The following is a 12,699-nucleotide window of genomic DNA, read 5'->3' on the forward strand; positions in this document are numbered from 1 at the left end:
GGCACGGTGTCGGGGCACGTACCGTGCCGCCGGAGAAGCCCCCTCCGGCTCCATCCCACCTGGGCCACCCCCAGCTGCCGTCTGCGGGGCGGGCTGTGCTGGCTGGCGGGGGCCCAGGCAGCGCTGGCACCGGAGCCCGGGGGCTGCCAAGAGAGCTGCTTTTCTTCCTGCTGTTTTCCAAAGCAACTGGCAGGTTCTCTGCCGCCGCGGCCTCCTGTGACCCGCGGCCCTCGGCGCGCTCCCCGCGCCCCCGCTCGCAGCCGCAGCACCTGCGAGGGCGAGCGCCGGCACCGCTCCCGCCCCGGCACGTAGGCGCGGGCAGGTGGGCACCGGCCCGGCCCCGGGGGCGGCGGGGGACCTGCCTGCTCGGGGGTGGCTCAGAGGACCAGGCGCGCTGTTTTTTGGCAGCGCCAGGTGTGCGGACCCGAGGGCAGCTCAGTGAGGGGTGTGTGGTCACCGTGGTCCCGGGTGCGTGGTGAGCACCGGGGGCTGTACGAGCCCACCCACCCCCTACTGGGCTGACCCTGAGCGGGGCTGAGCATCGCGGCGGCAAATGAGGAGTGGGAGCCCCTCTCTGCCCCACCTCTGCTCACCCTCCCACCAGAACCCGTAGCGGGAACAGTCCAGCCCACCCACAGCCCCAGCCGTGTGTGGATGTTGGCCGGGGTATGCTCTTGGCTCTGGAGGGAAAAAAAGAAGCCACAGACAGGATCTGGAGAGAGAAGCTGCAAGGAGGCTGCACGGTGTCCTGCCTTCACCTCCACCTGTGCCGGTGGTTCCAGCCAGATGCCCTGGGCACCGGAGGCTCCGTGCCCCAGCGTGGGCTGCAGGAGGGGTTTTGCAAGTGAGGGGCTGGGTCAGCCAGGAGCTGGGGGGGAACGCGGCCGTAACAGAATGTTCTGCCCCACGGGCAGCTATGTGGAGGGGCCGGGTGTGCACAGGTAAGGCCTGCACAGCTCGTACCTATTCTGGGAACCTCAGCTGCCCCCGTGCGCCCTCGCTGCCCCCGCCCCAGCGCAGCGCTGCCGCTCTCTCCCAGCCGGGGAAGCCGCGATCCGATGCGGAGCAAGCCGGGACGCCCGGCCGCGCCACACCGGCGAGCAGCAAAAAATTATGAATAAGCTCTTGTTAATAAATACTTTATGATGAATCCAAATAGATTTCCTCCTCTGGAGCAATTATTGTAAAATGGGCTCTAATAGGGTGCAGGGCGGCCCCGGGAAGGGCTGGGTGCCTTTCAGGGCCTAAGTGCCTCCTTCCATCCCCTCTAATGAGCACTTCCCAATCATTTGCATCTGTCTCGACAACAGGTCTCATTACCAGGTTAACTCATTACCCAGAGCCGCTTCGGCGAACAGTTATAAGCGGCTACCGGAGGCTCCGCGGTCCGTGCTAAGGGCATCCGCGGGCTCTGGTGAGGGGAAAGCAAGTCCCCGCTGTGCTCCTTTAAGGTACCGGGATTTTCATGATTACCGGAACCTCTGTAGTTGCTTCCCTCGCCTGCCACCACGCCAAGGCTTCCCATGGGGGCACGGAGCCCGGCGCCCGACTTGCCAGCCCCTGTCCGGGCTCGCAGGGCCGCGGGAGCTGGCAGGAGCGGCGGCCGTGGGAGCCGGCAGCGCTTCGGAGGTGTGCGGCTCCTGGAGGGACGGCTGAGCATCTTTTCGTGGACTAAAACTCTGTGTGGTCCCTGCAGGGCTGTGATGCAGTGAGGCTGTCCTGCCCGCGGTGGGGATGGCACCCCGTTCCTCTGCACAGACCAGGCTGTGCTGCTGGGGAGCAAAACCAACTGCCGAGGTGTCTGACCCCTCCCGTCCCGCTCCTCCTCCTCCGCCCCTCACCCCAGCGCCTCCCCCGTGAAAACTGCTCGGGAATTTCCTGAGGAAACGTGTTGGTTTTTTTTTTTTTTTCTTTCATTGGAAAATTCAGGCTGTTTCACTGAGCCCAACCTGTTTGGACAAGGCGCTGGAGCGGAGGATGCTCGGAGGGTGGCCAGCCCATGCCGCGGTGCCCGTGCCAGCTGCTGTGTCCCTGCGTGGCACGGAGCATCCCCGCTGCCCCAGGGTGGAGGGTCGCCGGAGTGCCAAGCCCCAGCGCTGCCGAGCCGGTGGCAGAAGCACGGGAAGAGGCAGCGCCTCAGCTGTACCTTTTCCCAATCCATGGCGCTGCCAAACCCTGGGCTGCGGAGGAGTTAATCCTCCATGGCATGCCCTGCTCCACACAGAGCATCCCTCCTTCCTCTCTCCACTCCACCGCAAGACAGAGCCGGGCTTGACCCGTGCCTCAGTTTCTCCTCACAGCACCTGGCACGGAAAGCCCGTGCCCCAGCAGCCTCTGGAAAGGGGGTGCAGAGGGGCCTGGAGCGGGGCCGGCAGCGCCCGACGCAGGCGTGCTCCTGCCTGGGTTGCAGGGCTTTACAAGCCTGGGTTGGATGAGGCCCAAGCTCAGGCTCTGCTGCCAGATTCCCATCCGGAAATGCCCCGGGAGCAGCCTCGTCTGGGGTATTGCAGCACGTCTCTGCTTCCCAGCCCCGCAAAGGAAAAACAGCAGGAGAAACACTTAACCAGTCCTTTGCCGGCACTCGGGCTGCTGGATGGGGGGACCCCGGTGGGAATCCGGGACTGGGACGGACAAACAGAGCATCCCTGCCTTTGCCTTCCCGAGCGGACCCGGTGCGAAGCTGGCTGGTGCCAGCCGGGATGGTTGTGGCCGGCTGAGGGGTTCAGTGGCTGCGCGGCTGGGGACGGTCCCCACGTCCTTTAGCGTGTCCCCTGAGCCCCCAGCAGCAGCCCTTCCGTGTGCTTGTCCTGCTGCCCCCCAGCCGCCCTCGGCTGCCCTGCTAAAGCCGCTTAACCGCGGCATCGCGGCGCGGGTTAAGCCGGGCGGGAGGGAAAGTTGGCGAGGGGCTGATTGGCTTTGGGTGCAGGTCCCGGCCTGCCGTAATCCCGGGGAAGTGGGGGGGCTGCCGTGCCTTCGGGGGCACCGAGGGCTGCGGGGGCTTCTGCACGCACGGTTTTTGAAGGGTGTCAGTTGTGGGTCCGAGTGAAAACTGAAAATTCTCGGCACCGTGGCGGGGGAGGGCACAGAAACTCGGGTTTGCTGCCGCCGTGCCGAGACAGAGCACCGAGGGCCCCCGGCCCCCATAGTGAGCACAGGCAGCACCCAAGGGTGCTGCCTCACCCAGCCCGGATAACCTGGTTCCTGCCACGCTTCCCTGCAGTGGTGCCTGGGGCCGGCACATCCCAAGCGGGGAGAGCAGGGATGGGGACAATGGCGCGGTGTCCCCCCTAGCCCCGCGGCCAGCCCTGCCGCCGGCTGCCTGGGGAGGGTGGCGGGGCCAGGGGATGGCAGCAATTTGTCGGGCTCGTCTGAATAACCGGCCACCAAGGAAGATCAGCCGCCCACCGCCCCGGCCAAGTATTGTTTTGGAACTCACTGCTGCTTTTTTTCGGCTCCTGTCTTACTTTTCTTTGACCTTCTTCCCTGATTTAAGACATATGCCCAGCCCTTGCCCAGCTGCACTGAATTAGCGGCTGCTGCTGGGGAGGGAAGCGGCAACCAGAGCCTGTGGCCGCCCCGGGAGCAGCCGGCGGGGACAGGTTCCCCAGGCAGGGACGGGTCCTCCAGGCACGGAGGGGTTCCTCTGGCAGGATGAGTCCCCTGGGCTAGGTCCCCGAGGCTAGGATGGGTTTGCCTGCAGGTTTGGGTCCCTATGGGTACAATGGGCTCGCCAGTGAGAGAACAGTCCCCTGTCCTTTGTTTGGCATGGGAGAGACATCTGTGGGGCCACAGCTCTGGGTCCAGAGAGGGGCTGGTGGCTCCCAGAGGTGGCAGGGTCTGTCTCATGAGGAAGGATTTGTGCTTGCAGGCACTTTTTGGGGGGTTAGTGGGGCTGTGCCAGGGGTTGGGGTGGGTAGTTACTTGTATCTGAGCTGGGTTCAGGGACAGTGGGGTCTGTGCTAAGTCACCACAAAGTCGGTGGTCAGGGGCCACCCAGGGCTGTGCCATGGTACCCATGCTGGCTGCTGTCAGGGTTTGTGCTGGGGGAGCAGATTTAGTGTTAATGGGATCTGTGCTGGACTGGGGAACAAGTGGGAGTTAGCGGGGTTTGTATGGGGCCGATTCTTGCCTGGAGCCTGTTTCAGGGGACATTGTTCCCTCCAGGCAGGGTCACCCTGGGACACAGCTGCTTCAGCCAGAGAGTGGCATCACTGCTCTGGGATGTGTGGGGCCAGATCTGGAGCACTCGCCCCATCCCATAGCCACAGTTCTGTCCTTTCCCTGCTCCTGCCTGTGGCCACCTCCTCACCTCAGAGCTGCACTAGCCCTCGGCACCCTCCTCAGGTGTGACCCTGTGGCATGGCAGTGGCATTGTCACCAGCTATGCCCCTCTCAGCCCTGATACTCCAGCTGAGCTCCTTCCCACAGTCATGAAAGACTCCAACGGCCAAATTCTGCCCTTGGGGACCAGCTTGGTGCTGCCTTGGCTGCACGAGGGAATGCTCAACCCTCTTCCTGCTGCTTTCCAAGCTGCACTGCTCCTCACCAGGAAGGCCTCCAACACCTTTCCATCCCATGGTGGGGTTGTGGGCCCCCCAGCTAGGAAGGACTGATTTTCCAAATTGGAAAAAAAAATGGGATGCGGGAAGGAGGGGCCAGGGAGGGGGATGCATTTTCCTTGTTTTCTTTTTGGGGCCGGACTCATCCAGCAGTGCTCACCAAATGGAAAAAGGCAGTCAGAGCACGCCTTGTGTGCCGGGCCGGGCGCCAGCCGCCGGGTTGGCTGCAACTGGGGCAAACTGGGGGATTTTCCCACTGGTCCAGAGGGAGTGGAGAGGCACCCACAGCTCGAGTGGGAGCTGCAGGCATGGGGACGCAGCGCTGGGGTGTTGTGGTCTGGCAGCGCCTGACGCCAGCACAGCAGCTCCGGTGGGCACAGTGTCAGTGGGGATTTCAGGTGGGATTTCCACACCCCGTGTGAGCAGGTCCTGACATGCAGGTCCTGCAAAGGGGAGAGGGTCCAAGGGCTGTTGAGGTGGCCAGCCTTGTGCAGGTGCCTGTCCTGCTGCGGCACTGGCTTCAGTACTGCCCAGCCACTCCCCACTGGTTGTTGGCCTGGGAAAATTGCAGCAAATTGGGATTTGTGGAGGTCTGCTGGAATGGGGATAACCTCGCTGTGTGGTGAGAGGATCCCCATCCCTGGTGGGCATGCGCCTCTTTCACAGCTTTTTCTTCTGGTTGCACTGGGACGCAGCCCAGTGGGAATGAGCCTGGCAGGTCCTCAGGGCTCCACAGCCACCCCGGGAGGGAGCTTGGAGGGACTTGGCCAGGAGTGACACCTGTCCCTCTGCTCCCACAGGATGAGTTCCACCCCTTCATTGAGGCGCTGCTCCCCCACGTCAGGGCCTTTGCCTACACCTGGTTCAACCTGCAGGCCCGCAAGCGCAAATACTTTAAGAAGCACGAGAAGAGGATGACGAAGGATGAGGAGAGGGCAGTGAAGGATGAGCTGCTGAGCGAGAAGCCAGAGGTGAAGCAGAAATGGGCCTCGCGCCTCCTGGCCAAGCTGCGCAAGGACATCCGGCCCGAGTGCCGCGAGGACTTCGTGCTCTCCATCACGGGCAAGAAGCCCTCGTGCTGCGTCCTGTCCAACCCCGACCAGAAAGGCAAGATGCGCCGCATTGACTGTCTGCGGCAGGCGGACAAGGTGTGGCGGCTGGACCTGGTGATGGTCATCCTCTTCAAAGGGATCCCGCTGGAGAGCACCGACGGCGAGCGCCTGGTCAAGTCGGGCCAGTGCACCAACCCCATCCTCTGCGTCCAGCCCCACCACATCAGCGTCTCCGTCAAGGAGCTCGACCTCTACCTGGCCTACTTCGTCCGTGAGAGAGGTGGGTGCTCGTGTGCCGGCAGGGCCGGGCTGTGCCCTGCCACAGCCAGCTCCGGGGATTTGTTTCAGCTTTCTCTCCTTGTGTCCCATCCCCATCTCCAGCTGAGGATGCTGCTCCCTAACACCTTTCCCATTGCAGACCTCTCTCCAAGATGCTTCTCGGGTGGGTGCCCCCCACACTGGCCCCTCTCCCCCAGCCAGAACTGGTCCCAGCTCCCCAGGAGCAGGAGGATGCAAAGGTCCCTGAGGATGCTCCTGTCTCTGGCCATTCCCAGCATGGACTTTTGAGGGTTAAGCCCAGAGCTAACCCCGCATCCTGCACCTAGCTGAGGGGAGTGGGTGGGCAGCCTGGGCAGGGAAGCAGCAGGCAGCCTGTTCTTGGTGCATCCCCAAGGGCTGGACCTGGGGGAGGTCCAGCAGTATCCATTTGCCATGGACTAGGGTGCCAACCCTGTGATGCCAGAGCAGGCACAGGGGCAGCAAGGCCAGCTGGGGGGGCACAGCAAAAATGTTGGTGGGGGCAGCTCCTGCTGTGCCCTGAGGGGATGCTGGTCCTGACCCTTCACCTGCCTCGGGGTGCCATGGAATTGCTGGGAGATCTGGCTGTTTTCATTGTAGCAAGGAGGGTCAAACCTGCTCTCAAATCCATCAGTCAGAAGGGGGAAACTGAGTCACGGTGTGCAGCGCAGGCAGCAGATCTCAGTTTGGGTCCCTGAGCCATTGTCCTCACCACCAGCTCACGTCAGGTCCTTGCATGGTGGGAAGGGGAAGTCATGAGTAGGGATTTTACCTGGCCAGGTTTGTTGCCCCCGTCTGGTGACATGTTGGCACAGACACCCTGCCAGCAGCTGGGGTCCCCCACAGACCCTGCCACCCCCTAGCACCCCCAGGTGTGTGAGCAGCCAGAGGAGATCCTGAGTGTTGCACAGGGCTGTTTCACAGACAGGAGGGTCTATGACTTGCAGCCCTAGGGACGATCAAGGGGATCATGGCCACCTCTGGCCAGGCCAGGCTACCCAGGTGTGTGGGGGTAGTAGGATATTGGTCTCCTCCTGACAGCTCCTCCTGCCTATGTCCCCAGCCCCATGAGCCCACCCTCATCAACACCACGGCAGGGGGAACGTGGACCTGGTGGCTCTTTGCCTGGTACTGGCCAGAGCCCAGGGACAGACAGTGACACCACAGAGGCCACTGTGGTGCCATCAGTGCCAGCAAATCAGGTGCCTGTGTTGTGAATCATGGTGGGCACATGCTCTGCCCAGCCATCCGTGGGATATGCTGGGTGTCATTGGGGAAACTGAGGCAGGGTGGGCAGGTGACCTCTCCCACTACCCAGAGGATGGGTTTGGCAGGACTACCAGGCCCCTGTGGCTTTGAAGAAAAGCGGGACACAGCCTCCAGCAGGGAATAGCCAGGAGCAGACCCTGTCCCAGGGCCCAGGTGGGACCCTGGGCTGGTGTGGGGCACATCCATGGCTGCACACACGTGTGTGGCCAGGACCTGCCTGCCCAGCCGTGTCTCCCGGTGTGTGAGCACGTGCTGCCAGCACCAGTGCCCATGCACGTGACTCGCCCGCTCCAGGGCAGCAAGGGACCCAACGGGGCCTGGCACTGCCAATTCCCAGCATGGCACTGGGAAGGGTGGGGGCTCTGCTGGAATGGGGGGCCCAGGGTGCAGGCTGGGGGCTGGGGGTGTTCTGTGCACCTGGGGAGGGAATGGGGTGTCACGTACTGGACTGAGACATGCCTGTGCTGGGCTGAACCAGGGTGCTGCATGCTGTGCTGGAGGCACCCTGTACTGACTGGGAGGTGTTTGCTGCATACTGGGCTGGACTGGGGGCACCCTGTGCTGGATGAGCTGGAGGTGTAGTGTCACACTGGGCTGGAGTACCCTGCACTGGGCTGAACTGGGAGCACCCCGCTGCTGGACTGGAAGCCCTACAGTAGCCAAGCTGGAGGCAGGGGCCAGCCCCCCCCCCCCCCCCAACATCTGCAGTGGGGTCCCCATGTGCCACCTGGTGTGCCTCACTGGGGTGCTGTGCCGGCAGATTCCCTGGCCATGGTGTGTCCAGTTGCTGTCCCCGGGATGTAGCTGCCCCTCTGCCACCCCCGCCCCTCCAGCAGCGACCTTGACCCCAGTGTCTGGGTCCCCAGCAGCCCAAGTCACCTGACTGTCTAATTGGGAACACAGCGGCTGTAAATACTCTCTGATAAGGCCTGGCAGCCTCTCACTTTCACTGTTAAGGTCGCTCTGGCCCTGGTTAAGGGGGGACCAGGATGGGCCGGGAACAATAGCACGGGACCCGTGGGGTGCTGCAGGGGGCTGAGTGGTGGGTGCTCAGCATGGCTCGGTCCCAGCCCACAAGTGGGCATGTTCTGTCAGGCTGTGGCTGATGGGAGGGGTCTCTGGCCTCCCACCTTGGAGGGGAAACCGAGGCAGGGAAGAAGCCACCACATCGATGGGACCCTGCATGACACGGGCAGGCTGCCGGCAGCACTGGAGGTGTGCTGGGGATCACTGTACCACAGCCCTGTGCGCTCAGGGAGCGTCTCCCTGCCCTGCACGCTGCCCTCCTGCTCCCTCCTACCTGCTCTTGCCCGGCACACTGCCCGTTCCTACCTGCCCCCTCCTGCCTCATTCTGCCTCCTCTCTCCTTCCCGCTCCCTCTTGCCTGCCCGTTCCTGTCCTCTCCTGCCTCCTCTCACCCACCTGCCCGCTCCCCGAGCCGCCCGCAGCATCGCCAGCCCCAAAGGCAGGAGGTGGGAGGGTCTGTCCCGCAGCCCCCCCGGGCGGGCAGCGCGGGCTCCCGCAGCCCCCGCGGCTCCCCGTTATCAGCCCGAGCACGTGCGCCCGCGCTCCCCGCCCCCGCCGCCGCTTTTGCCGGTGTCAGCACAATTTCCCAGCCGCTGCTCTGGCAACGCCGGGGAGGGGGGGGATGGAGGAGCCCCCGGCCCTGCGCTCCCCACCCGCTGTCTGGGGCAGCCTTGGCAGGGGCTGAGCGCCCGGACGTCACCCCCAGGCCCATGCCAAGGCGAGCTCTGCCCCTCGCTCTTCCCCTTGTCCTCGGCTTTCCGTGCCCCCGGGTGGGCAAACTGGGACACGACCTTTGCTGGATTGGGGGGAGGTCCCGTCCCAGCCCTGCTGGCCCCAGGGGTGGCCGTGGGGTGCAGGGAGTGCCGGACGCCTGGGTCCTCCCCAGAGCAGCACCGGCCCTGCTCCCATCCTGCACCCAGCCCTGCGCCTGCCGCCCCCGGTACCTTTAGGGCAGGATGGGTGCGGGATAGGAGCAGGGCTGGATGCAGGATGCGTGCGGGAAGGGCAGGGAATGTGAGCAGGGCTGGATGCAGGATGAGTGCTGGATGGGAGCAGGGCTGGATGCAGGATGGGAGCGGGGCTGGGTGCGGGATGGGTGCGGGGCTGGGTGAGGGCTGGGCTGTGCACACCGCAGTGGGGGAGGGGATGGCGCTGCAGCCCAGAGCTGGGTGTGCGGCGGGGGGGGGGGCGGGGGGGCTGGGGGGAGCTCGGAGGTCGCTGGTGAAAGTCAAAAGCATTGCAGTAAAATGGTAATCAATCTCCCCAGCCGATGGTGCCAGGACCTTCGGAGCATTACGGAGAGATTCCTCCCAGCATCTCCCGTCGGCAGCAGCCAGTCTGTAGGGGGAACAGTGCCCCCCTCCCTGCACCCTTCCACCAGTGCTCCCCACCTCAATGGGCTCCCCTGCTGCGCCCTCACCATTAGTGCCTCTATCCCTGCATCCCCATCTATGCATCCCCCCATCCTGGTATCCCATGCTGGTAGCTCCCATCCTTGGACCCCACCCCCATCCCACCCAGGCTCCCAGAGCCGCAGAGAGGCCGAACGGGGTCACTGCTGGCCCCTCTCTGCCCACCCCCCCCCCCCCCAGCCGTCATGCTCAGCGGGCAGGGGTCGAGGCTCTGCCCTGCAGTGAGCTTTTCTCGGCGGTGCCCCTTGGCTGAGCCCCCACGCCGAGCGGAGTGGGAGCAGATGGGTGCCCGGGGCAAGCAGGCAGTGGGCCCCAGGGTGGCATCGAGCTCCTGGCAGCCCTGGCCATGCTGCCGCCAGCGTGCAGCACCGGGGGGGAGGCAGGGACCCCCGCACTGTGCCAGCATCTGCGTCTCCCACCGCCTGGCAGCCCCTTATCTCCCCCCACCAGCCTCACCGCTGGGTGCGGGCGCGAGGCAGATGGCACCAATCTGCCGTGTAGCCCGTGCCAGGGCTCTCGGCCCAGGCGCGCTGCGGCCGTGCCAGGCCGGCCGTGCCAAGCGTCTGCTCAGCCCCTCCAGATGGAGGGGCAGGCGTTTCCCCGGGCACCGCCGCTCCGCCAGCCCCCGCGCAAATATTTATCGCCAGGGTCGTGAGAAGATTGATGGGGTTCACAATATTTGGGATTTGCCATTCGCAGAGCTGGGCAACGGCGGGCAGGCAGGAGAACACCGCAGCACACAGATGAACACGGGCAAACTCTCCCCCTGTTCCTGGTATCCCTATTCCCAGTGAAACAGCCAGGGAGGCCGGGGTCGAGGGGAACGAGGTAGGCAGAGCCCAGCAAGTCCAGGAGGAGACCCCCTGGGAAAGGGCACAAGGGTACGAGACAGCGGAAAATCTGCAGGGGCTGGATTCCTGTCCCCAGGGCTGCGTGCCGCAGAAGCGGGATGGGAGGGGGCTCTCCAGGGTGCCACCCCCCCGCCGCCCCTGTCTTCTGCAGCGTCACTGCCCGGGGTCCCGCCGTTCCCGAGCCCGGCCGCGCTGCGAGTCTGGCGCTGGCACGGCCGGGGCGGTTTCCATGTGCTCGAGCTCTCCGGATCGATGTGCCGGCGACCTTGGGGAGGTCAGGGCTTCCCCGGCTCTCCCGCAGTGCGCCGAGCCGGCGGCGTGCCGGAGCCGGACGGCTTCCCCGCAGTGCCCGCTGCCAGCCGCGGCCTCGCGTCACCACTGAAGCGAGCTGCGCCGTGCTCAGCCCCGGCAGCGTGAGCGCTGCCTGCCGGGGACCTGGCACAGGGTGCCACGTCCTGTGCCGCCGGAGGGGACAAGGGGCCAGCGCTGTTCCGCGCACCGTTAGGCACCCCATGAATAAAAGATGAGCGAGCTCCTCTCACGAGCACCTGCCGTCCCCCGCCCTCGCCACCCGCCGTCCCCCGGCGTTGGCAAGCGCCGTGCCCTCCCCGGGGCCGCAGTTGCCATCCTGGCCGGGTGCCCGGCTTCGTGCTGCGCTGGCAAGGGACAGCTGGGGCGGCAGATGCCCACGGTGCTCCCTCCCGCCCGTGGCCGCGGGGGGGCGGGGGGGAACAGACGCCGGCAAGCCCCCGGTGTGCCCCTACACCCCCGATCAGGGTTGGCACTGCCAGTTCGGGCATGGGGACGGTCCCCTGTGACACCGGCCCTTGCACTGGGGGTCTTGGCCAATCTGGGGAGGATTTGAACCTGCCGCCTTAGCCCTGCGAGGTAGTGATACAGGGGCTGGTTTTGGGGGAGCATCGGACTCGGGGGAGAGGCAGGCTGTGCTGTAGGGCTCTGCCACGGGGCTGGGATTCGTGGGTCAGCAAGATAGTGGCAACCCTTTCACCGTCCCTTTTCCTTTCCCTTTCTCTCCACTTTAATTTCTTCCTTCCTTTCTCCCCCTCTCCCTCCCTTCCTTTCTCTCCTTTCCCTCTGCCATCCGTCTCTCCTCTCCCACCCCCTCTCTGCAGCTGCACCCCCAGGTGCCCCCAGCCCAGGGCGCAAGGGCTGGATGCCAGCACCCCACAGGGGAGAGTCCCAGAGAAGGGGGGGAGCTCTGCCTTCCCTTTGTCTGTCCCACTCTCCCCATCCCTTTCCCCGCTGCCATCTGTCCCCGCTCGCCTCCGCGGGCGCCGGCAGCCCTGGACGGAGCCCAGGCCTGGCAGGGCTGAGCGAGGGGGCGGTCGCGCCGCCCGCCTGGGGGGGTTCCCCCCGGCCGCTGCCATCGCCCCGTGCCGGCCGGGGTCGGCCGAGGACAAGCCCGCGCTCCCAGCGCCGCTCGCTCGCAGCCGCCGGCCAACGTGCTCGCGCCCTCCCAGGCTCCCGCCCGGGCCAGCTGGCCGCGGGCCGGCGTACGTGGCAGCGGGGCGCGTCCGTCCCCCCCGCCACCGCCACCGCCCCGCCACCTCGGGGGATGCCTCCGGCCAGGACCTCCCCGGGGCTCCGCTCGGCGGGGGGAGGAGGAGCTTGCCGCCCCCGCAGCGTTCGTGGCCAAGGCCCAGCAAAGCCCCGCAGCGCCGGGCAGGGCGGGGGGTTCTGAGCCGCGCGGAGGGGGGACCCGCGCCCCGGCGCGCCGGCCGGCCCGGCTCAGCCAGGATTTACCCGGCACACGCGGCTGTTCAGGGTATTATATAAAGGAGGTTACACAAGCAGGACTGTTCCGGGTTTATGTAAGGGCCACCCCAGCCTGGCGGCAGGGGGATGGACAATGGACGGGCAGTGCCGCTCGGACCTGGGGATCACTGTGAGGCCAAGATGAGAAGTTCTGGGGGGCCTGACAGGGCAGGGCCCCCAAATCACATCCTCCCACAGGGTCGCTCGCCACAGTCCTTGCAGTGGGATCTCCCCCACGGCGCGTTGGCTCCCTCTGGTTTCCAGGGGTCTTCTATCCTGATCAGGCTGCTCACTCTGGGCTCTAGTAGTCCACACCGTCGCCATGGACAGCCGGAGGAGTGCAGTGACACCCGAGGAGGTGCTGGGGCTGTGTGGCCACGGAACATGAGGCAGAGGGGCAGTTTCCCCCCCACAGCCAGCCCCAGGGGAAACTGAGGCACGGGGCAGAAGCCTGCAG

General features: G+C 65.5%; 1 protein-coding gene across 1 annotated transcript in view; it reads left to right on the top strand.

Annotated features, from left to right (window-relative positions):
* The window catches only part of NFIC (nuclear factor I C), a 37,352-nt gene that overhangs the window by 11,568 nt on the left and 13,085 nt on the right, over window positions 1-12,699 (top strand). Inside the window, 1 exon segment of the mRNA XM_079328636.1 lies at window positions 5,360-5,891. Coding sequence (XP_079184762.1) covers window positions 5,360-5,891 — 532 coding nt within the window.

This window comes from Erithacus rubecula (assembly GCF_903797595.1).
Source record: "Erithacus rubecula genome assembly, chromosome: 28".
In the NCBI taxonomy this organism is placed as follows: Eukaryota; Metazoa; Chordata; class Aves; order Passeriformes; family Muscicapidae; genus Erithacus; species Erithacus rubecula.